This window comes from Cotesia typhae, unplaced genomic scaffold (genome assembly GCF_013202065.1).
Source record: "Cotesia typhae breed Kobodo isofemale line unplaced genomic scaffold, CoteBio_Ctyphae contig_69, whole genome shotgun sequence".
NCBI classification, from domain to species: domain Eukaryota; kingdom Metazoa; phylum Arthropoda; class Insecta; order Hymenoptera; family Braconidae; genus Cotesia; species Cotesia typhae.
This window is the reverse complement of record NW_027423763.1, coordinates 143,267-164,538: the sequence shown is the minus strand read 5'-3', so window position 1 is coordinate 164,538 and position 21,272 is coordinate 143,267. Positions and strand designations below refer to the sequence as shown.

The 21,272-nt window shown below is 23.8% G+C and overlaps 4 protein-coding genes and 2 non-coding genes across 12 annotated transcripts; 3 read left to right on the top strand and 3 right to left on the bottom strand.

Moving 5' to 3' along the window:
• Positions 1-2,686: 2,686 nt before the first annotated feature.
• Positions 2,687-7,195, top strand: LOC141532740 (putative chitinase 2). The gene is made up of 5 exons (XM_074251204.1): positions 2,687-3,018; positions 3,180-3,383; positions 4,641-4,806; positions 4,873-5,506; positions 6,576-7,195. Exons 1-5 carry the CDS (start codon positions 2,964-2,966, stop codon positions 6,840-6,842), a joined length of 1,326 nt encoding a protein of 441 aa, XP_074107305.1. The 5' UTR covers positions 2,687-2,963; the 3' UTR covers positions 6,843-7,195.
• A 157-nt stretch (positions 7,196-7,352) lies between these two features.
• On the bottom strand, positions 7,353-13,409 carry Endob (SH3 domain containing GRB2 like, endophilin-B). Of its 7 annotated transcripts, none has more exons than XM_074251205.1 (9): positions 13,209-13,406; positions 11,292-11,433; positions 10,730-10,858; positions 10,459-10,621; positions 10,328-10,391; positions 10,206-10,241; positions 9,735-9,925; positions 8,495-8,606; positions 7,353-7,608 (listed from the first exon to the last, which is right to left on the bottom strand). In XM_074251205.1, exons 1-9 carry the CDS (start codon positions 13,272-13,274, stop codon positions 7,489-7,491), a joined length of 1,023 nt encoding a protein of 340 aa, XP_074107306.1. In that variant the 5' UTR covers positions 13,275-13,406; the 3' UTR covers positions 7,353-7,488. The 7 variants fall into 7 exon arrangements, with proteins under 7 accessions (XP_074107306.1, XP_074107307.1, XP_074107308.1 ...); XM_074251206.1 differs by lacking the exon at positions 13,209-13,406 and adding an exon at positions 12,695-12,854; XM_074251207.1 differs by lacking the exon at positions 10,206-10,241 and having other exon boundaries at positions 13,209-13,395.
• Positions 13,410-13,424: 15 nt separating this feature from the next.
• LOC141532743 (E3 ubiquitin-protein ligase siah-1-like) lies at positions 13,425-17,723 on the top strand. The gene is made up of 5 exons (XM_074251212.1): positions 13,425-13,465; positions 13,668-13,716; positions 14,934-15,309; positions 15,384-15,662; positions 16,398-17,723. Exons 4-5 carry the CDS (start codon positions 15,535-15,537, stop codon positions 16,669-16,671), a joined length of 402 nt encoding a protein of 133 aa, XP_074107313.1. The 5' UTR covers positions 13,425-13,465; positions 13,668-13,716; positions 14,934-15,309; positions 15,384-15,534; the 3' UTR covers positions 16,672-17,723.
• Positions 17,724-17,742: 19 nt separating this feature from the next.
• On the bottom strand, positions 17,743-19,425 carry LOC141532738 (dolichyldiphosphatase 1). Its single transcript, XM_074251202.1, is given in 7 exon segments — positions 17,743-17,926; positions 18,003-18,024; positions 18,027-18,050; positions 18,053-18,228; positions 18,741-18,919; positions 19,002-19,102; positions 19,278-19,425. Coding segments are annotated over 7 exon segments (750 nt in total). The 5' UTR covers positions 19,396-19,425; the 3' UTR covers positions 17,743-17,796.
• An 800-nt stretch (positions 19,426-20,225) lies between these two features.
• Trnav-aac (transfer RNA valine (anticodon AAC)) lies at positions 20,226-20,299 on the bottom strand. The gene has a single exon. It is a non-coding gene; the product is annotated as a tRNA-Val (tRNA).
• Positions 20,300-20,654: 355 nt separating this feature from the next.
• Positions 20,655-20,728, top strand: Trnav-aac (transfer RNA valine (anticodon AAC)). Its single transcript has one exon. It is a non-coding gene; the product is annotated as a tRNA-Val (tRNA).
• Positions 20,729-21,272: the final 544 nt, after the last annotated feature.

The following is a 21,272-nucleotide window of genomic DNA, read 5'->3' as shown; positions in this document are numbered from 1 at the left end:
TTGAGATATCTTCTTTTTCAAAATTATATTTTAATAAATTTATGATAAATAATTATTACAGAATTTTATTAAAAATTTCTTTTAATTGTATTTCGGATACTGTTTTTTTAAAAACTTTAAAATCAGTTATTTATTAAATATCTTATTTTTTTTATTTTACACATAATTTTTTCATGACATTAAAGTTAACAATTTTTTAATTTGATTTATCAAAAAAAAATTGTTCAAAAAAATTATTTTTAAAAAATTGCATTTTTATTTTTTAAAATTTTAACATGTCAATTTTATTTTGCCATAATTTGTTATAAAATTTTTAAAATTATTAATTTTCATAATTTTTTCTCTCATTTGGTGAAACGAATTTTTTAATAATTTTATTCATTATTATTTTAATGGATTTGACAGATATTTAAATTGATTGAAAAAAATTAAAAAAACAAAAAAATTGATTTTTTAAAAAAGTTAATTTCAAATTTGAAAAAAAAAAAAAAAATTTCATCATTTCTATGCATTTAAAGTAAAAATACGTTGTTTCTCGAAAAAAATTTTTTTTGTGCGCCCTTGTGCCTTTTCAAGGGTATTTTTTTCGGGATACGCCCTTACAGCATCAGTAACTTGATAAAATTTGTATTCGCAAAAAATTTCCATCACTCACAACAAGGAATGTCATTTTGTTGCATAAACCAATATAATTCTGTTGATTACAATTCGCTGCGTATTCTTGAATTTATTTATAACTGCAATTTTTATTTTTTTTTTTTTTTTTCATTGCAAAATTGACTTGGCTGAAACATTTTTAAAACATCATAAACGACCCACATCCGTCAATTTATCATTAAAAATTTTTTTCAAAGTGTGAAGAAAGAGGGTCACTACCTATTGAGTTATCATAAAGCAATAAAACGTTAATGACACTGAAGATTAAAAAAAACCGATTGTACAATAAAAAATCTTTTAATAACAAGTAGATAAGAAATCGATTCGAGTGTGATCACTTCCAATAATTTAAAAAAAAGGCCTCAAGGTCTAAAAATTATTCAATCAGCAAAAAATCTCTGGCAGTATAACACAAAATTAATCAATTTCAAAAATGTTCGTACCAGTGATAACAATTGCCTTAATAGTAAATTCAGTCAACGCATGTTCTGACGACACTAATAGATTTTTGGACCGAAGCCGATTTCTGTCGAATTTTCCAAACAATCATAAGCTCAACAATGTATCGCTAATTGGCACAATCGGTTCAGAAACGTACGTCCGTCTAAAACACGAAAGAACTCAGTCTTTGAATATCAAACAGCAATTGAAGCATGGTGTTCGTGTTCTAGATCTGGGATTAGCTGCAAAGTCGAACTGATTTGCTCTGCACAGCGATCCGATTAATTTAGGATTGCATTTCGATGATGTTATGAATAATGCTGAAGATTTCTTAGACAGAAACCCACGTGAGTTTGTGATTATACTCGTCAGAGAAGAGTATGCATCTGCGGAAGACGTTACGATGGACAATTGCAAAATAATGGAAACTTATGTGAAGAAATCGAAGCGGATTGTCACCAATTGGAAATTGAACAGCATTTTCAAAAAAATTAGGTAATTACGATGGTAATTACGGTGTAATCAAACGGAAGCACTTGTATGAGTATTTTTTTTTTTTTTTAATGTTAATTGCTAGTTATTATTGATAATAATTATGTATTTTTCTTATATTTATAGAGCTTGAAATTTTTTACTGTATTGATTGGCGAATAAAAATTTTTTAATTTTAAACATGTCTTCATACTTTTTTTGCTATTTTAAAAAATTTTATTTCTATATGAAGGTAATGAATAATGCTTTTAAATTTTTATTACACTTATTCTATTAATAAAATTTTCGGTGGTCCGCTAGACCACCGGATCCCTTCAATAGTAAAAAAAATAATTATTTAAAGGAAATTTTGTTTTTTAAGTAATATATCATTTTGCACATCGCTAATTTTTTCTACTCCATAAAAATATGCTGCCGTACGACGTTCTATGGCTTGTTCATCGAGAATTCAAATTTTTTATCAAACATTAATGATTTAAAATTTCTTCTCAGAAATAAAATTATCTAAAATTTTTTTCCGGAGAAAAAAACAATTGGAAAAATTTTTTTTTGGTCTAATTATTACATCAAGTTACAATAATGAAAATTAAACTTAAAAAATCACAATAAAAAATTTCATTGTGTAGAGTGTTAAAATTTGTGTGAAGGATATTACACTCTAGTGTGTAAAATTTAACATTTTCTTTTTTTTATATTGCAAAGTAAATTTAATATTTTAACTCTTATATCTTGCAATTAAAATTTCTAAAAGCTGCTCTAAATATTTAACACGTAACAGAAAGGGTCTGTTTATCTAAATCAGCGGAAGTTTCAATAAATAAAAACCAATTGCTCTCAATTGTTACATAAATTTATAACTAAATTTTAATTCTCAAAAATCGTCTAATATTTTCAAAAAATGATTAATATTTTTTTAAAATCCAAGACAACAACTTCGCCAAGGATATTTTGAAAAGAGAAAGTATTGAAAGTAACATTTTTTTTTTTTTCCCAGCATAACAGGTCTTTCTCCCTCTTCTCTTCTCAGGAGCAGTCAATTCAATTCATTATCGTGAGTAAAGTCTACTGAACTCCGTTATCTCGTAAAATTTATACACAACTCATCACAACGCCAATGAAAATAACGTCTTAGATGTTTGTTAACATAAAAATTTCTTTTCAATGATAAAAATAAATCCTCGCATGTGATAAAAATATAAATTAACAATTTTTATGATTAAGACTGATCTAATATTTAGTTCTTTTAATTCTTAAGTCAGTGGCTGTGTGAGTCAAGTGCGACAAATATTGAAAATTAATATAACTTATCAAATAAATTTTCTATTTATCGCATCTGGTTATTTATTTGTTAAGAAAACAAACAGTCATTGAAAATGTATAGATTTGTCATCATTCTGTGTGCGATTGTTTCTTCACTAGCCATTCGAGGTATGCAAAAATTTCATTGACCTTTAAATGTTAGACTTTCTATCTATTGATAGAAATATTAAGAAAAATTTTCTTTTATTTAAATTTAAAGTTTTTCTCAATTTTTCCAATAAACTTTTTTTTTCTCTTAATTTGTCACGCTTTCTTTATATTTTTTATAGAATCTTCAAGGCCAAGACACGACAAGATTGTTGCTTGTTATCTAGCGTCTTGGGCCCAATATCGTCCTAGTAAAGGTCAATTCCAATTAGACAATTTACATCCTGAACAGTGCACTCATATTATTTACTCATTTGCTGGGTTGAATGCGACCTCGTGGACTATCAGGAGTTTGGATCCTTGGGCTGACTTGGAAGAAAATTATGGTAATTTTTTGGTACTTTTCTTCAACGCATAAATTTAAAAAAAAAAAAATTTTTTTTTTTTTTAATAATCTACTTGTACAAAAAACTAAATTTAAAAAATTTTTAATAGAAGAACAATAATCTGTTGAGATAAATCCAGTAAATAAATTTACCGTAATCTTTGATAAAAAACAGATAAATTTAAACTATTAAGAGTTTCTCCGAGTGTAATTTAGAACTTTTGCGACAAAAATATTATTCTTATCAATAATTTAGAAAGTTTATCTTGATACAATACTGAAACTAAATTTTGTAATTATAAAAACAACTTTTATTTAAAAAAATAGAAGAAATTTACCCTTTTTATAAAAAATAATTCAATATGATTTACAATGTCAATTATCCATAAAAAAAAAATTCAAAAGTTTTTAAAATATTCAGAAATTTTGTAAATAATTTAAATTTCGTTACTTCCAATACTTTTTAGTTAGTTTTTTAAAATTAGGGATAATGTAAACGTTATGTAAACTACAATTAAATTGAATTAAAAGTTTTTTTACCCACAGATGAAGACAATGTGTATAGGTAGGATATTTCACACCGTTTAACTCTGAAATAAAAGAAAGTAGAGTTGTTTTATATATAATTCTTAGAAAAAAAAAAATTTTTTTTAATTAAAAATGATGTACTCTTTTTTTTTTTTTCATACAGGCGTTAATTTTTATAAAATTTTATTATACTTTTACAATTTTTGCAGATACGAGAATTTATTTTTTTTTTTAATTTATAAATATTTAAAATATTGAAAAAAAAATTCGAAAAGATTTAAATAATTTTTTTTTTTCAATTTATTATAATAATTAATTAAAAAAAAAAATTATCTGATACTTTCAATTTCATGAATTTTTAATAATTTATTTTTGTTATAAATTTTTTTTTTTAAACAGAAATTGATCATAAAAATAAGAAAAAAAATATTTGAAACATTTATGACATGAAGCTTATATTTATTTAATAATGAAAAAAAAATTCATCAGTATAATAGCAAGAAATAGTGAATAATTTAATAAATAATAATAATTTTTTAAAATAAATTTTCATAAAAATGTTTTACAAAAATTATTATGAATTTTTTTTCTGTAAAATAATGTTATTAACGTTAATATAATTATATTAACGATAACGACAAAATTACTAACGTGAGCATCTAAAATTACACATCAATATAAATTATTGTTCTAGTAGAATAAGTCGATTAACCATTGTAATAACTTACAGGTAAAGGTTCTTATAAAAAAATAACAGAACTCCGAAGAACAAGTCCAGGATTGAAAGTAACGCTGGCAATCGGTGGATGGAATGAAGCCAGTGCAAATTACTCAGCTTTAGCATCTTCACCAACGCGCCGAAATGTATTTATCACCAGTGTGGTAAACTTCCTAACGTAAGTTAAAAATTACGGAATTTAAAAAATCAGGAAGAAATAAAAATAATTAAAAATTCATTTCAGAACTTACAACTTCGATGGTCTCGACTTAGATTGGGAATTCCCAGGAAAACGCGGCGGGGCGCCGTACGACAGGAAAAACTTTGTGAGCTTGGTTGAAGAATTGAGCCAGGAATTAAAACCGCGTAATTTATTATTAACCGCAGCTATTAGCGCCGATAAAGCGACGATCGACACAGCTTACAATGTGTCAGAAATATCGAAATATCTGGACTTGATTCATGTTATGGCTTACGACTATCACGGAGCTTGGGACAAAAAAGTGGGCGCCAACGCACCCTTGAAATGTTTAAACAATGACAATCTTTGCGTTGAATCTACGATTGATTATTTAATACAATTAGGAGCTCCAGCAGATAAACTTGTCCTGGGGTTACCGATGTACGGACGTACTTTTATTACCACTAGTGTTTTGAACGGCACTCAGAGCCCGATGGGCGCCGCTGCTTTGGCCACTGGGTTCCAGGGGAATTTCACTCGAGAAGATGGGTTCATGGGCTACAATGAAATTTGCAAGGAGTTAGTTGTCAATCCAATGAGCTGGAGAACTGGCTGGGATGATGATACTAACACTGCTTATGCTGTTCATGATGATAAGGTTGTTGTTTATGACAATCCCAAAAGTTTTATGAAAAAGGTATTTATTTTTTTATAAAGAATTTTTATGTGAAAAATTATATTAATTCTACCTGATTTTGTCTCATAGTAGGCTACTATTAAACCAATAGAATTATAACATTCGATGCTTGTAAAGATTAACCATCTTGCCCCACCGTTCATCTTACGGCTTAAAATAAATTTTATTATTTTTATAAAGAATTTTTATATGAAAAATTATATAAATTATAGAAAAAACTATTTATGGTTTATGTAATTGGTTAAAAAAAAAAAAAGAATGAAAAATTAATTCTTCATAAATGAAGAAATTAAAAAGTATTCCTTAAAAAATTTTGTGTCATTGCGTATTGAATATTTAACACTTTTTTGTGTTAATTTTCTTAAATCAACACAAGAAAGTGTTGAATTAAATGTTTAATACAAATTTAATCAGAGGTATCAAGAATAATCCAAATTTTGTCATTTTTAATACTTTTGAACTTTTTTTAAAATCACGATAAATTTTAAAATTAATTTTTTGACCGGTAAGATTAAAAATGTAACTTTCTTCTTATTGGTACGATATCTTCTTTTAGTATTAATATTAATTTCAATTTTACGATTTTATAAACGAAAAGTTAAAGAATTTTTAAATTTCTAAATTTGGCGTTTCTATTTTTTTTTTACCATAGTTGGGAGGTTTTTTTTTTGGAAAAAAAAAAACAATGTAGATTTTTATCTAAAATGGTATTTTCTAAATCTACTGTAGTAAAAATTAACATTTCTTCAGCTAAGAAATAAACTAGTTTAAAATTTTCAAAGAATTAATTTTTTGTTACAACAATGCTTATTTTTTTTCAAATAAATTTTTTCTCTGTGTATTGAAAAATTTCTTTCTATAATTGAATTCAGTTTTTTTTTATTTCTTCATGTTGACTATTATTTATTACAATTGACTTTTTTCACTATTTAACAAAAATTTCTTCTTTGAAAAATTTTATTATTTCTTCAATTCGAGTTCAAATATTTTGAATAAAAATTAAAGATTGTTCCGACTTTTTTCAATTTAAATATTTTATTATAAATAATTATTTTTTTTTAATTTTCAGATTGAATACGTAAAACAAATGAGCTTAGCCGGTGTAATGGTATGGAGCATCGACACTGATGATTTTCGAGGTGACTGCAAATCATTGCACACCGAGTATTTAGATCCATTACTCGGGTCAGAGTATCCACTGATGCGAGCCATCAACCTTGCCTTCACCAAGACACAAATAGAAGACAATAAAATACCGAATGTTCATTCATCAGCTTCATTTATTAATTATTCTGGTCTTTTATTATTACAATTTATTTTTATACTTTTAAAATAATAATATATATATTTATTTTTTTTCTATTTGTTTTTAAATTTTCAAGAATTTTAATAAAAAAACAGCTTATTCTACAAAAAATTTTTTATAAATTTATATAGCAACATTTTAATAATCTTAAGCACTTTTTCTAAAAATTTAAACGCTTTATTTTTCTACAAAACATTTTGTTCTGCATTTTCAATAGTTTAGCCACAAAATTGAAGTTTAAAAAAAATTTTAGTACAGTTCAAAATTTTGCAAGCTTTAATTTTTATTTTTTTATTTTTAACTTCAGGAAAAAGTCAAAAAGACTTCAGGAAAAATTTATATTCAGAAAGTTTAAAATTTTTTTAACAATAAAGAACTCGATAATTTTTTTTGTAAATATTGATTTAGACATATAGAATTTAAAAAAATGATTTAAATTATTTGATACAATTTTTAATATTTTAAATATATTAGTCAACAAATATATTTACTGATAGTAGATATATTTAACTGTAATTATTATTTACAATATATTACGAGACAAAAATATATTGCGATGGAATTTGCTTTATATTTGGTACTTTAGGCCTTACTTTATTTAATGAACATATAAGTTTGTTTTAATAATTTCTAGAGGAATGTTTGAACTTTTAAATGATAACAATAATATGAGATATTAATTGAACATGTTAAATGATATTATTTCAAGATATGCTTTAGGAACTTTTCCACGTTGCAAGCCTCGGTATCCCATAACATAATCTTCATCTCCTGGGATGGATGTTACACATATTACCTAAAAAATTTTTGAATTTTATGCTAAATTAATTTTATTTTATTTAGTGTAAATTTTAATATTTATAAATTGGCAATTTTTTTAAAATATGCATACTAAAATTTCATGCAAAAAAAAATTTTAAAGAATTATAAATAAAATTTTTTCACAATAAAAAAAATTATTCATTAAAAAGTTAAAATTAAAATTTCTTTATTGCTTAAAAATTTGAGCTTTAAAGAAATAAATGAAAAATTTTTTTACGATTGTAAATAAATTTTTTTTAAAGTTCAATTTTTTTTTTTTCTAATTTAAAATAAAGAAAAAAAAAAGAAATAATTTTATTACTTAGTCTAAACATGCAAAAAAAAAATTGGAAGTAAAAAATAAATTAAATTAAATCTACTTACAAAATATACTCCGATAATTATATACATCTATACAATCAACAATGACAAAAAATAAAAATATCCAAGCAAACTTAAAGTATAATATTTATTGACTTAAAAATAAAAATACATGCACATAATATATATAAATATTCAATAAAATAATTTTACAGTTAAACAAAATTTAATAATAAAATTTACAAGTAAAAAAGATATATTCTATTGAGTATAAGTATTTAACGCCAATAAAACGATTATTTATTTTAATTACTAGACTTAAAATTTTAAATAGAAGTAAAAAAATGATTGCTTTTAATAATGTATTCAAGTGTAAAAAACTAACGTAAATTTTAATGAGTAATTTATAAATTAATGCATTTTGATCGTTAATTGATAATAGTTTACAGTTTTTAATTTCTGTAAATATTTTTTTTAGTAAAAAAAAAAAATTAACATACAGTGTAAAGTAAAATGAGTATAAAAAAAAAATTCAGGCGTTAAATTTCAAATTTATTTACCTCATCTTTCATGAGATTAAGCTCACTTGGATCTCGTGGTTCGTAATCACAAACAACGCGGGCTTTTTCTTGATCACTATTATTTACCGGTTCTGTATTCTGTTGATTAGTTCTATAGGAAGAAAATAAATAAATAAAAACAAATTACACATTTTCGATGAATTAACAGGATGAATTAACAGGAAAGAAAAAAATTTTTTAATACGTGATTAACTCACAAAATAAAAATAAAAAAAATGATAAAAAATTTTTTAGACTTCAATTAAAGCACAGAGTAAAAGGAAAAATATTTATTAACAATAAACATGCATAGTCCAACACCATTATATCTAAAGGATATTTATTAAAACTAATAAGCTTAATTAATAAATAAATGTATTGATATAATTAATATTTATTATAATATTTTAATAATTAAATAACAATAACAACGACGGAATACTAAAGCCTATATTAGCGCTTAATAAATAAATAATATTAGCTCTGTTTAAAATATTTAATTATTCATTAAAATTCTATTCACTATCAATTGCGTTGATAGAATAATTGACTATTGACTATAGACGAGTGGATAAGTTTTCAATAAAAATAAGAATCAGAATTAGAATAAAGATAATAACAAAATTATTTTTTATACTTTTGAAGTATCGTTTGTTTCAAAAGTAGCTGTTACATAGTTAGATGTCAAAGACTGATGGCTAGGTGAGTTTTGTGTATTTGTTGATGAAGGAGTTAATTCAATGACGTCTTCACTGTTGACTCTTAGAAGAGGACTTGGTTGACGTTCCCTGTAAGCCCACAAATGTGTGGATATTCCATTGGATATTTGTAACAAACTTACTTTAGAAATTTATTTTAATAAAAAGGTTTAAGCAGAAAAATAACAAGCATTAACAATTAAAATTACTACGAAAGCTCTTATATACATAAATCAATTTAGGATAAGATCAAGTTAATTTTTAAATTTGATTGCCAAAAATGAGTAATGACGCTAAGCATCTCTTCCAATTACATTTACGTTTTTGACTAACAAATTAGGATGCATTAGCAAATCATTACTCACTTAAATCACCAATCGAGAGTTGGATAGCTTGTAAATAAATAAATAAATAAATAAATACATTTTCTACGTGTGACAAGTACTTTAATGAAGTCTAAAAAATGCTTTTTTATTAATTTATTAATTAATTAATTAATTATTTCAATATATTTTTTATAGTAAAGATTGTGATTAACTTACCCAGCTAATTCACGTTGCAACTCTTGCATTATTGCATGACATTGAGCATAATGACGGGCTTGGGCTTCCACAAACTCATGGAGACAGCGTAAATGTCCAGCTTGCGAGCTTGCGACTCCTTCTAATAGTAATTTTGTTATCTCAGCTTGTCTATCGAACTCTGACTGCGCAACTCTCAACTCCCTCTCTGCCTTTTGGTTTTAAAAATTTTAATTATTATTAATATTCTATATATAATTTTTTCGAGTAATTATTTAGTTTTTAAAAATTTTTTTTAAATTATTCTATTTTTAATTAACTTAAAAAAAAAGGCCATTTAAAATGTTAACGAAAAAATTTTTGATCATTTTTAAAAATATAAAAAAATTCAAAATGAAATCCTTAAAAAAATTTACCAACCCTTTGGCTTAAAAAAAAAAATTATCTACGTGAATTTTTAATTCTAAACTTAAATATAAATAACTGTAATACCTGATCAAGTAAAACTTCTGGTGATACACCAGAGTCCTATTTAATGTAGCATTAAAAAATAATTTTTTTTTATTATAATATAGAATTTAATAAAAAATATTTAATATAATTTATTAACTTACACTCTGTTGTCCGAGCATACTTCTGGCTTTTCTTACACGATTTTTACAAGCATCCAAGTCAAGCCTAAAATTAAAAAACTTTTAGTGCTGGATAATTATTTTTAAACAAAGTAAATTTTTTTTAAATAAACCTTTTGGATTCTAAAATATGCATTTCTTTGCTGACGGTCTTCATTTCTCCTTCAAGGAATTTTCGGAGTGGCTGAATATAACAATTAGCCGCTGTTCCAATAAAATCACGCTCTATTTGACCCAATTTCTGCTGGCACTGGCCAACTTTTATTAAGGCACTGCCTAAAAGCAGATAAAATTGTTAATAAAATTACTAAGAAGTGTTGATAATAATAATAATAATAATAATAATAATAATAATAATAATAAATAATTGGATATAGTATTTACCATAAGCTACGCCAGAACCGAATTCATTCCCCGCTTCGATCATATCGATACCAACGTACTCCAAATTACTCAAACGATTTGGTTTCTTCTTGTCGATTTTTTCGTAAAAGAAATCTTCGATTCTGTTACCTAAATTTCAAAAAAAAAATGTAACTTCAAATATTGGATATGTTTAAAATCTTTAACATAGCTATTGGCTCTTAAAGAGGATAGCCATAGATAAATTAAAAATTTTTTTTTTTATTAAATAAAAGTTTATACAATAAAAAAAATGTAAAAAATCATTTTTTATCCTTTTTTTTTTAATTTTAAATTAGACAAAAAAAAAAGTGAACTTTAAAAAAAATTTTTTTTAATAGACAAAATTTTTTTACAATCGTAAAAAAAAATTTTATTTATCTTTTTAAAGCTCAAATTTTTAAGCAATAAAAAAATTTTATTTCAACTTTTTAATTAATCCTTTTTTTTTATTGTGAAAAATTCAGATAAAAAATTCAAAATATTTATAAAAATTTCATCTATAAGTCTGTAAAATAAACAAAAAATATAGAATTACAATTACCAGGATTTGGTGTTAACATAGCTTCCATATTGCGTAAAATTTTTTCGGTCCACATCTTGGTAGTGTTAGCACGTTCTGATAAATGCTCAAAGTGTGCATCGAGCTCCGTTTTTTCTGATGTTCCGAGTGTTTCTTCTGTTAACTGATTAAAAAAATTATTATTAAAAAAATAGATTATACAATTTATTATATTTTGAGTATTGAATTTAAAAGTTAATAAGTACAACAATATATAATTCAGAGAGAATACGTGTTGCAATTTATAATTAATGAGTAAAGTTATAATATCTTTGAAACTACAGAACTTGCGCAAAAAGTCAATAGAAACTTTTTTAGTGAAAAAAATTTTCTATAAGAAAGGTCGGAATGAACTTTTATGTAAAATCAATAGTTTAAAAGTAATTTTAACTTACGCATACTAATAAATTAAGTAGCTTGAGTCATAATGTTAATAAAAAAGCAAAACTTTCTTAGAGATAATGAAATTTTGCAAGATAATTGCATGTAATAATGTGTCATAGACGTTAAAATATCTTCAGTAATTAAAATAGAATATTCATGTTTTAACTTGAATAATACTGTACTCTTAATTGATCTAATTAGCAAGAGTAATTATTTGAATTAGTTTTTACTCACAGCTTAATTTAAAACATTAGATATAAAAATATTATTTTTAGAAATTTAAGATACTAAAATACTTTTGTAAGTTTTAAAATTTCAATAGAAGTCATAATTTTTGATTTTTTTAATATTATAAACTACAAAAATGTTTTTTAATTGATTATACATTTTAAAAAAATTTTCTAATAATTATTAATCTGTCAAATTTCTATAAAAATAAATTTAACAGACACTTGATAATTTTTTTTTAACAAATAAATTATGGCAAAAAAAATTAGAAAAAAAAAATTGACATTTAGAAATTTAACAAAAATTAAAAATGCAATTTTTTAAAAATACATTTTTGGAACTAATTTTTCTGTTGAATAAAAATTAAAAATTCTCTAATGACTGCTAACTTTAATGTCGTCAAATTGCTTCTTATCAAAAATTTATTCAAACATTTCTAAAGATTTTATAAAAAAAAAAAAGCTAACAATAGTGACAGCAATTAAATTTCATTATGATGATTATCATAGTATGGGGTCAATTTATCTTAACCTTATTAAAAAAAATAATTTATCTTATAATTATAGTTAACCTCAAGAAAAATAAATTATATAAATAATATTAATCACAATGAAATAATAATAAGAATATTAATATTGATATTAATATTGACGATAATAATAATAATGAAAAAAAATGAAATAACACGAAGCCCTATGAACATAAATGATACATTAATAAGTCATAAAAATAATAATTTCATGATAAAAAAAATGTAAATAATAATAAAATACCTGGACAACACGACTAAGCGCAGCACCAGCATCTTTAACTAATTTTTTAACATTAAAATCCATTTTGACAGTATAAATTTAATTACTAACAATTTAATGTTTATTTATTCAAACTCATTGGCTGAGGCTGACTAATGTCTAAGCTATGAAACACACCGAATAACAATAACAGTAAAATATAATGATAAATTTTCAACGAATTCCTACTAGAAAATTTTTCTAATAACTTCTAACGTCAGCCACCAGTGGCGCTAGTGTTGATTAATAATTATGGAAATTATAAAAATAATAAAAAAATTATTTCAAGATCACAGTGCTGCCATCTTTGAAAATATTTAAAAATTTGTGAATTCATTTTAATGATAATCGATATTTTATTTTTTTCTTTTTTCACAAAAATTAAAAGTAAAACTATCAAAAAATTTATTAATAGTTTCAACTATAATTAGAAGAAATAAGAAAAATTAATTTTTTAAACAATTGTTAAGATGAAGATGATTGACACAATTATTACCTGGACAACGCGATTGAATGCAGTTCTCACTCCTTCTTTCATCAGTTTCTTCACGTTGAAATCCATTTTTTGTTTAATTCACTAATTGTTTTGATCAAGAAGATGTTTATTTTAATTATAGACTAATTATTTATTAACAAATTCATTTATTCATTTATTCGCCAACAACTCGAATTTTACACATAATAACTTATCAATATCGATTACTATTATTTTAAAAGGTGACCGTCAGCGCTGGTGGTTGAATTAGATCTGAGGTAAATGTGGCCAACCTTTACTTATAAATATGCAAATTTTAAAATGTTTATAAATTTATTTATTTTTAATTATTGAAGAAATTTTTAAGAAGAAATAATAAGAAATTATTTTATTTATTTAAGTTAGCTGATAATTGTCAAAATTCTCATAACAAAATAACAATAATAAAAATTTATCCTAATAATTGTTTTTAATTTTCAGATGCAGGATTTTTTTATTCAATTTTTTTAATAATAATTTCATTGCTAGGGTAAGTGTGCGTATTACTGCAATTTTTTTATTTCAATTATAAATAAAATTTTTTCTGATTGATTTAATAAAATTCAAAATGATTTTTTTAAATCAAGATTTGTGTTTCAAAAGAAACAATTTTTTTAAATAATTGATAAGTTTATTTAAAATTTATAAAAATTAATAACAATTTGTCATGAAAACTCAGGAACATTTTTTACAAAAATATACCTTCAAATAAATTTTAAAAGAGCAGTTAAATTTGACTAAGAAAAAAAAATTTATCGTGACACAAAAGTAGAGATGCTTTGATATCGATCATTTTTAAAAATGTATGATCTTGTTTACATACTTCGTCAGATTTTAATGACTAATCTCCACTAACTTAACTGATAAATAATCTCAAAAATTAACAGTTGATCCTTAAATAAACCAAGCATAAATATGAATGACTTTATTCCCATTTATTCCACCAGTTTTATGAATAAGTACACAACTTATTATTGATTAAAAGTAAATGCAAGTCTGAAATGAATGAATAAGCACCCCAGGGAGATGGTATGGTCAATGCAGAATGCTGATACAAGAACATTTTTCAGATAACCGTGTTTAAAGTTATGACTAAGCCCAAAAATACTTTAAATTTGATTTTTTAAGGTATAGCAAACAATTTTAGATAATTTTTTATTTTATACAGAAAAAAGAAAAAATTAGTATTTTTTCTTTGAAAGAAAATATTATTTAATACAAAAATAAATTTTCATAATTGTAAAAAAATTCTAAAATAAAGAAGAAATAAAATAAATTAGAAGAAGAGTCAGGAAAATTTTTTAAAATAATTATTTGAGAATTTATTAAAAATATAATTTTAGATAAGAATTATGCAAATACGCGTGCGCAAAAAAAAAGCGGGAAAAATTTCTATTTACCGTTAAATAGTCTTTATTTATTTATTTACGGTAATTAGTGAGTGATTAATATAAAAAAGAAGTCTATTGAGAAAAATTTAGGTTGAAAAAAGATAAAAGGATTCTGGTACTATTTTTTTAACGGTTTTAAATTGATGAGTCACGGACCTTTAAAACGGTAAGACCTTCGAAATACCTCAATGTCATTATAGTTTTCCCGGAAAGAAGACTAAGTTTTTCTAAGGCATAAAAGATTTTTAGAGAAAGTTTTTAACCTGACGTTGACACATGAATCCTTAGAGAGAATGAGATCCTTTTATTTTTTCAGCTCATGAAATTTCGGACACGTGCAAGATGAAGATGAAACCGGTCAGTATTTAAAGGTCCTCTGGTGGGTCAACATCTCTGCGCGCTTTAGTTTTTTTTCTTAATAAAAATTTATTTCTTCAACGAAAAATGTTTGAAAAATTATTATCGGTAATGAGAAGACTAAATAAAATAAAAATAAAATTTTTAATTTGGATTTTAATGTTTTTAATTGTGTTTTAGTTTTTCAAAAATCTGAGATTAAAAAAATAATTCACTGACGCAATTAACGCTGGATGAAAAATGTGAGCTGAAGAAATTGCAGTCGGTCCCTAACTTAAAGGATTACGGAAAAAAGCATTGTAATTTTTATACCTTTGTACCCATAAGTTGTACGGGTAAGTAATATATTGTCACTAAGTAAGCGCCTGGTTCTTTCATATTCTCATAGTCAAATTTTGGCTCTCTGCAGGTACAAATGACGGTTACGATGAAGCGATAAGCGACGAAGAAAATGTTGTGGACAATGGGATTCGTAAAAAATAATAACCGACGGTCTATGTAAAATTTGCTTGGAGTCTCTGCAGTTGAGGAGAATATTTTCTTGTATTACGTGCAACAAAATGGTCTGCGCTAATTGTTTCAGTAAATTGCGACATTGTCCGTATTGTCGCAATCCAACTATTTCAAAACGCGAAAGAAATCTTGAACAGTTTATTAATTCTTTGGCGTTGCCATGTAAGAATTTTAGGTTTGTTTAAAATTTTATAAATTGTTTATAAAAATGTATTGTTTGATAAAAAAATTTTTTCATAATTATTTTTTCACAAAAAATCGGTTATTTTTTATTGAACTAAAGTATTCGTGAGTTTAATTAACATAAATAGAAATAAATTAATTTTTATAAATATTAATGAAATTTAAGTTGAACATTAAATCTTAACTTGTGATATTTTTTCTTTAACATAAATTAGATTCAAAATTTAAATAAGATTTTATTGAAAAATTATATTTAGACTTTAAATTGTTTTACAAAAATTTCTAGACAAAAAAGATGAAATTAAATTTTTTTAGTTATAAAATTTAACTTTTACTTTGATAGAAAAATTAATTTAATTTAAGAGAAAAATTTTTATCCAAGAAAATTATTTTTAATAATTTTATTGTTTCAAAAATTTTTTCCTAGATTTGAATTTATTAATTATACATAATAATTTGAATTTTTATAAAAACTTTATTTGTAAATTTAAATGACATTTTTATTGAATTGAAATTCGCTCAATATTTTAAATTGATTAAATTTTATTTGACTTTTTTATTAAAAAAAAAAAAAAAAAAAAAAAAAAAAAAATTAAGTTAAAAATTATACTTGGTTAATATTTAAATTATTTACACTGCGCACATGTGTCATTAAAAAAACTTTTTAATTGCCAACAATAATTTAATAATTTAATTAAAAACATAATAAAAAAATATTGATTTACAGCAATGGGTGTAATAAACTTATAAAAAGCAATAACCGCAAAAGTCACGAGTCAGCTTGCCGGTACAACGACTTGGGCTGTCCAATTGGTTATAAATCATGTAAATGGAATGGAATAACTACCGAATTGTTGTCGCACTTAAAAGAGCAGCATCTCATTACTCCAACCAACGGCTATGGTTTAACGATAGTAATAAATGATTTTGGAAGAAAATGTCATTTAAATCAGACATTGAGCACAAATTTTTGGAATGCTACAACCAATTGTTTTACTTAAGATTAACATACCAAGGAGGCGTGCTAAGTACGTCCATAAAAAAACTTATTTCAGTAAAAGAAACTTTGAAACAATTCAATGTACACGTGACAATAAAAACAGATAATACTAAAAAATATGAACAATTTTACCGGATAAAAGACAAAAGAAGCTCTAAATTTTTCATTGATTGCGGACGATTGCTAGCCGATGATATTTTTGATTTTATTAAAGTTGAATTTAAAATTTTGTTGACTGATTAGCATTTTAAGAAGTATATAGCTTTATTTAATTGATTGTCTTTATTGAAAAGTCATACACATATTTAGTATTTTATTGATACTTTTAACTCACATTTAATGTGAACATCCTAGGTATTATTGTTATTATTATTATTAAGATTATTATCAGCAATAATTATTATGTATTAAATAGTAGATTAAAAAAATAAAAATATTGTATAAAAAATTCATTCACGTTATTAAACAATAAATAGTCATTATTTAATTAAATTAATTCACGTAAATATTTTTATAAATAATTAAGTAATTATTGCTTCATTTAATTCATGTTAGGGAATTTTAAAAATAATTATTTCGAGTTTTACTTTTTTATTGTCTGACAATACTATTATGTTTATGTAACATTATTTTAAATCGATATAAAAAATAGTGAGAATTCAAACTAATTTAAAAAAAAAATCGGAATACTTTTTTCTTAAAATTGAATACATCAATTCTTCATTAAAATTAATTTTTTTATTTTTTCTAACAACTCAAATTTATTAAATCACAACTAGTGTTTTCTGTCCTATGTAAAGATTAAAATTAAATTTAATTAGGAAGCCATTTTTTAAAAAAGTAAAACTCGAAAAAAATCATTTTCAATTACTTAATTCCCTAAGTAAATTATTTTAACATTAATAGTCAACAAAAATCTTATAAAAATGACAAGTTAAATTTAACTTTACAATATTTCAATCTATTTTTCAATAGATTTAAAAACTTCAACTTAGATTTTTAAAAATCTCTAATAACTGCAATTATCAAAAAAAAAAAAAAAAAAAAAAAAAAAAAAAAACTCTAATTTTTAAAATAAATAAAAGTGTCTTTATTTATTGTCGGCCCACTGGGCAACCATCAGACGTCATTGTGATTTCATAGAAACTAGTTTTCTTGAGCGTGCTCTAGCCTCTGTTCTTATGTTCGTATACTCGAACCACAACACATTTGGTATCAGGGTTGAATCACGTATTAATAAAAATTCAGACAATCGCCTTAAAATAATTTTATAAATTAATAACGATCTTAAATAATTATAGCAATGAATATTTTAATGGTAAAGAGACTTACCACGACACAATAATTGGAAAAATGGCGCTAAGACTAGATGAGTTATAAAAACCATGTAACACCCATTATAATTCCTACAACAAAACCACATAGTACCTGTGATATTGTATGGTATTGCAAATAAATACGACTATATGACACTAAAAAGGCAACTGTTGTACAGCCACCGATGATTGTCCATCTCCAAAATTTTTCTACAACTGTACTGTTATTGTTTTGATGCATTCTGTAAATAAAAATGTAAATTATAATTATTATAACAAAATAAAAGTTTTAAATATTTTTAAAAAATTCAGAAAGGTCGAAAAAAAATGTATTATTTTTTCAAACAGCCGTAATTTAGCAAAAAAAATTTTTTTCTCCCTTTTTTCTTAATTAGTACTATAATATAGATTATTTTATTTTTAATTATTTTATTTATAATAATATAAAATAATAATATTTTATTTAAAAAATGTTAGATTATTATTTGGCTGTTAATTTATGAACATTTTTTTATTTAAACAAAAAAAAATTTTATTAATTTTAAATTTATAAAAATGAAAATTTTGTTTCATTTTTAAAAAAACTCTTAATTTTTAATAACTTTGGTATCATGTACCAGTTAGAATTTTTAAAAAATATTTAATTAAATCTTGATCATATATTAATTCGCTGATTGTTCGGCTAACTCGGAACAGATCTATTTATTAAAAATTGAATTGAAAAAATTTCCAGAAAATTATAAAAAATAATTACCTCAAGCATACAAATAACGCAGTATAAGTTGCAAAAAACCACATCAACAACGAATGTGTCGACGGCATTCCATATTCAACATAAACAACATCACGTTTCATCGGTCTTGCTTCTTTGATAGTATATTTTAAAAACAAACCAACAATATCCGTGACAATTACTCCGATAAAAAAGCATATCTATAAAAAGAAACATTTTGTTTTTTTATTAACAATTAATATTTATTATAAACTAAACAAATAAAAGCGTTCATTCACCTACCGTATGTAAATCACGTCGGAAAGCAATGAGAGTGATAAATCCTACTATTAACGCTAATGGCATCAAACTTATCAGGGCTAACCCAAGTCCTAATGAGTCTCCTGAAAATAAAAATAAAAATAAATAAATTTATAAAAATTTGCGGGATGTTAAATCGAAAATAAAAATATTTATCGCTACGTCGACAGTACCATAACCTCAAAAATTGAACGTAAGTTTTAGTTTGTTATTGTGATATTAATTTGTGGAAACAAGTGATAAATAAATAATACTGACCTTGAGGATACTCGACAAGTGATACTGACAATGGAATCCATTTAATATTTTGTTGGTAATTGTTATTTACAATATTTGACGATACGTGATGTAAATACTCGTCATCAACCGCCGCCATTATTGTGCGTTAACGTTTTATTATCATAACATAATGGTTGGTTTTTCAATATTTTAATTTATAATTAATTGAGTTGGTAGAATTGCTTTTTTTTTTGTTTTACACTAAAATCAGCTGACCAGCTGAGAACTGATAATTTCTTAAATTTTTTACAATAAATCAATTATGATAAAAAAAATATGACAGGTATTTGAAAATTTTTGACACTGAAGTTGACAGACAAAAATTTTTTTAGAATTTTTAATTTATGAAATTATTATAAAAAAAAATTTCAGTAAAAAATTTCACATGTAAAAATTAATAAAAATTACAAGTAAAAATTTTTAGAAGCATTTATTTAATAATACTGAAGCTAAATAAGATAGTTGATAATCTTAAGAATTTTTGGAACAAATAAATTATTGCAAAAAAAAATCTACAAAAAAAATTGACATCTAAAAATTAAAAAAAATTAAAAAATGCAATTTTTTTGGAGCAAATTTATTTGTTAAAAAAAATTAAAAAATTGTCAAGTGACAGTTAACTTTAATGTCATTGAAGTTATCGGTCAGCTGTCAATTTTCAAATTTTTTTTTAACAAATTAATTACAATAAATAGTAAAATTCTTTGAAATTTTTTTTTTTTTTTTTTTTTTTTTTTAGTAATTTAATTTATTACAAAAATCTTAAAAATTATATTTGATCTGTCAATTTTACTGTCTTTATTTTTCTCATTAAAAATTTGTTGGTTTTTGTCACATAATTTAAAAGTTTTTAAAATTCAGTAAAAAAAAAAGTGTTGTAGGTAATAAATGGAGAAATTAAAAAAATTAATTGTCAAAACAAAAGATTGTTTCTGCTCAGGTTCGAACTGAGGACCTTCTGCGTGTTAGGCAGATGTGATAACCAACTACACCACAGAAACCAATGTGGGACGCAATGATTTAAAGAACTCTATGAACTTAGACTACATCCTTTAAATTACTTGATTTAATTTAATATTAATTAAATATTTTTTGTTTAAAAATAAAGCGGGAAATTTACAATTTCATTTTCAGAAAATTGTTTTTAAATTGCAAAGTTTTATAAAATATTAACATAAATTAAAATATCAAAATTCAGAAGAAAATAAAAAAAATTAAGATTAGAATTATTGAAAAAAAGCATAATAAAATATAATTATATCTAATAGACTGCAAATAAACATAAACAAACACTAAAAATATAAAAAACAGCACATGAATTTTATATTTCATCATATGAAACATTAGACCAACTGTGTTTTCGTGGTGTAGTCGGTTATCACATCTGCCTAACACGCAGAAGGTCCCCGGTTCGAACCCGGGCGAAAACAGTTTTTTTTCCTCGACAACTTTTTTATTTCAGACATACTTGATTAATTCACCCAAATAATTTCAAGTAATTATTTTTATTAACTTCAGCCAAAAATTCTGACATGAGGACCAATACAATAGTTAGATTTCTATAAAATCTAGTAAAAACGTGAGTTTTTTTAATTTTTTTAAAATTATTTTAATAATTCAAATTTTACAAATATCTTAAAAAAAAATATTTACAATATTTGAAAATAATTTTCTACTTTTAAATTTTGTTTCCCGCTAAAGCGTACTTTTTAGTTATTTAAATATTATTTATTATTTAAAAAATGTAAAATCCTGACGATTTATTGGTCAAGAGAAGAGATTTTGTGGACACATATTGTCAGCGATCAAACGAGTGTTTGAGTTGCATTTACAGTGATAATCAACACAAGAGGAATTTATAATTGTAATACATTGTGTGTCAGCCCAGCACAGTCCGCCGATAAGTGGTAAGCATGTTGATTTGTCAATAAGCATACTTTTTGTATTATAACCATATTTTTTATTTTCCAAGCA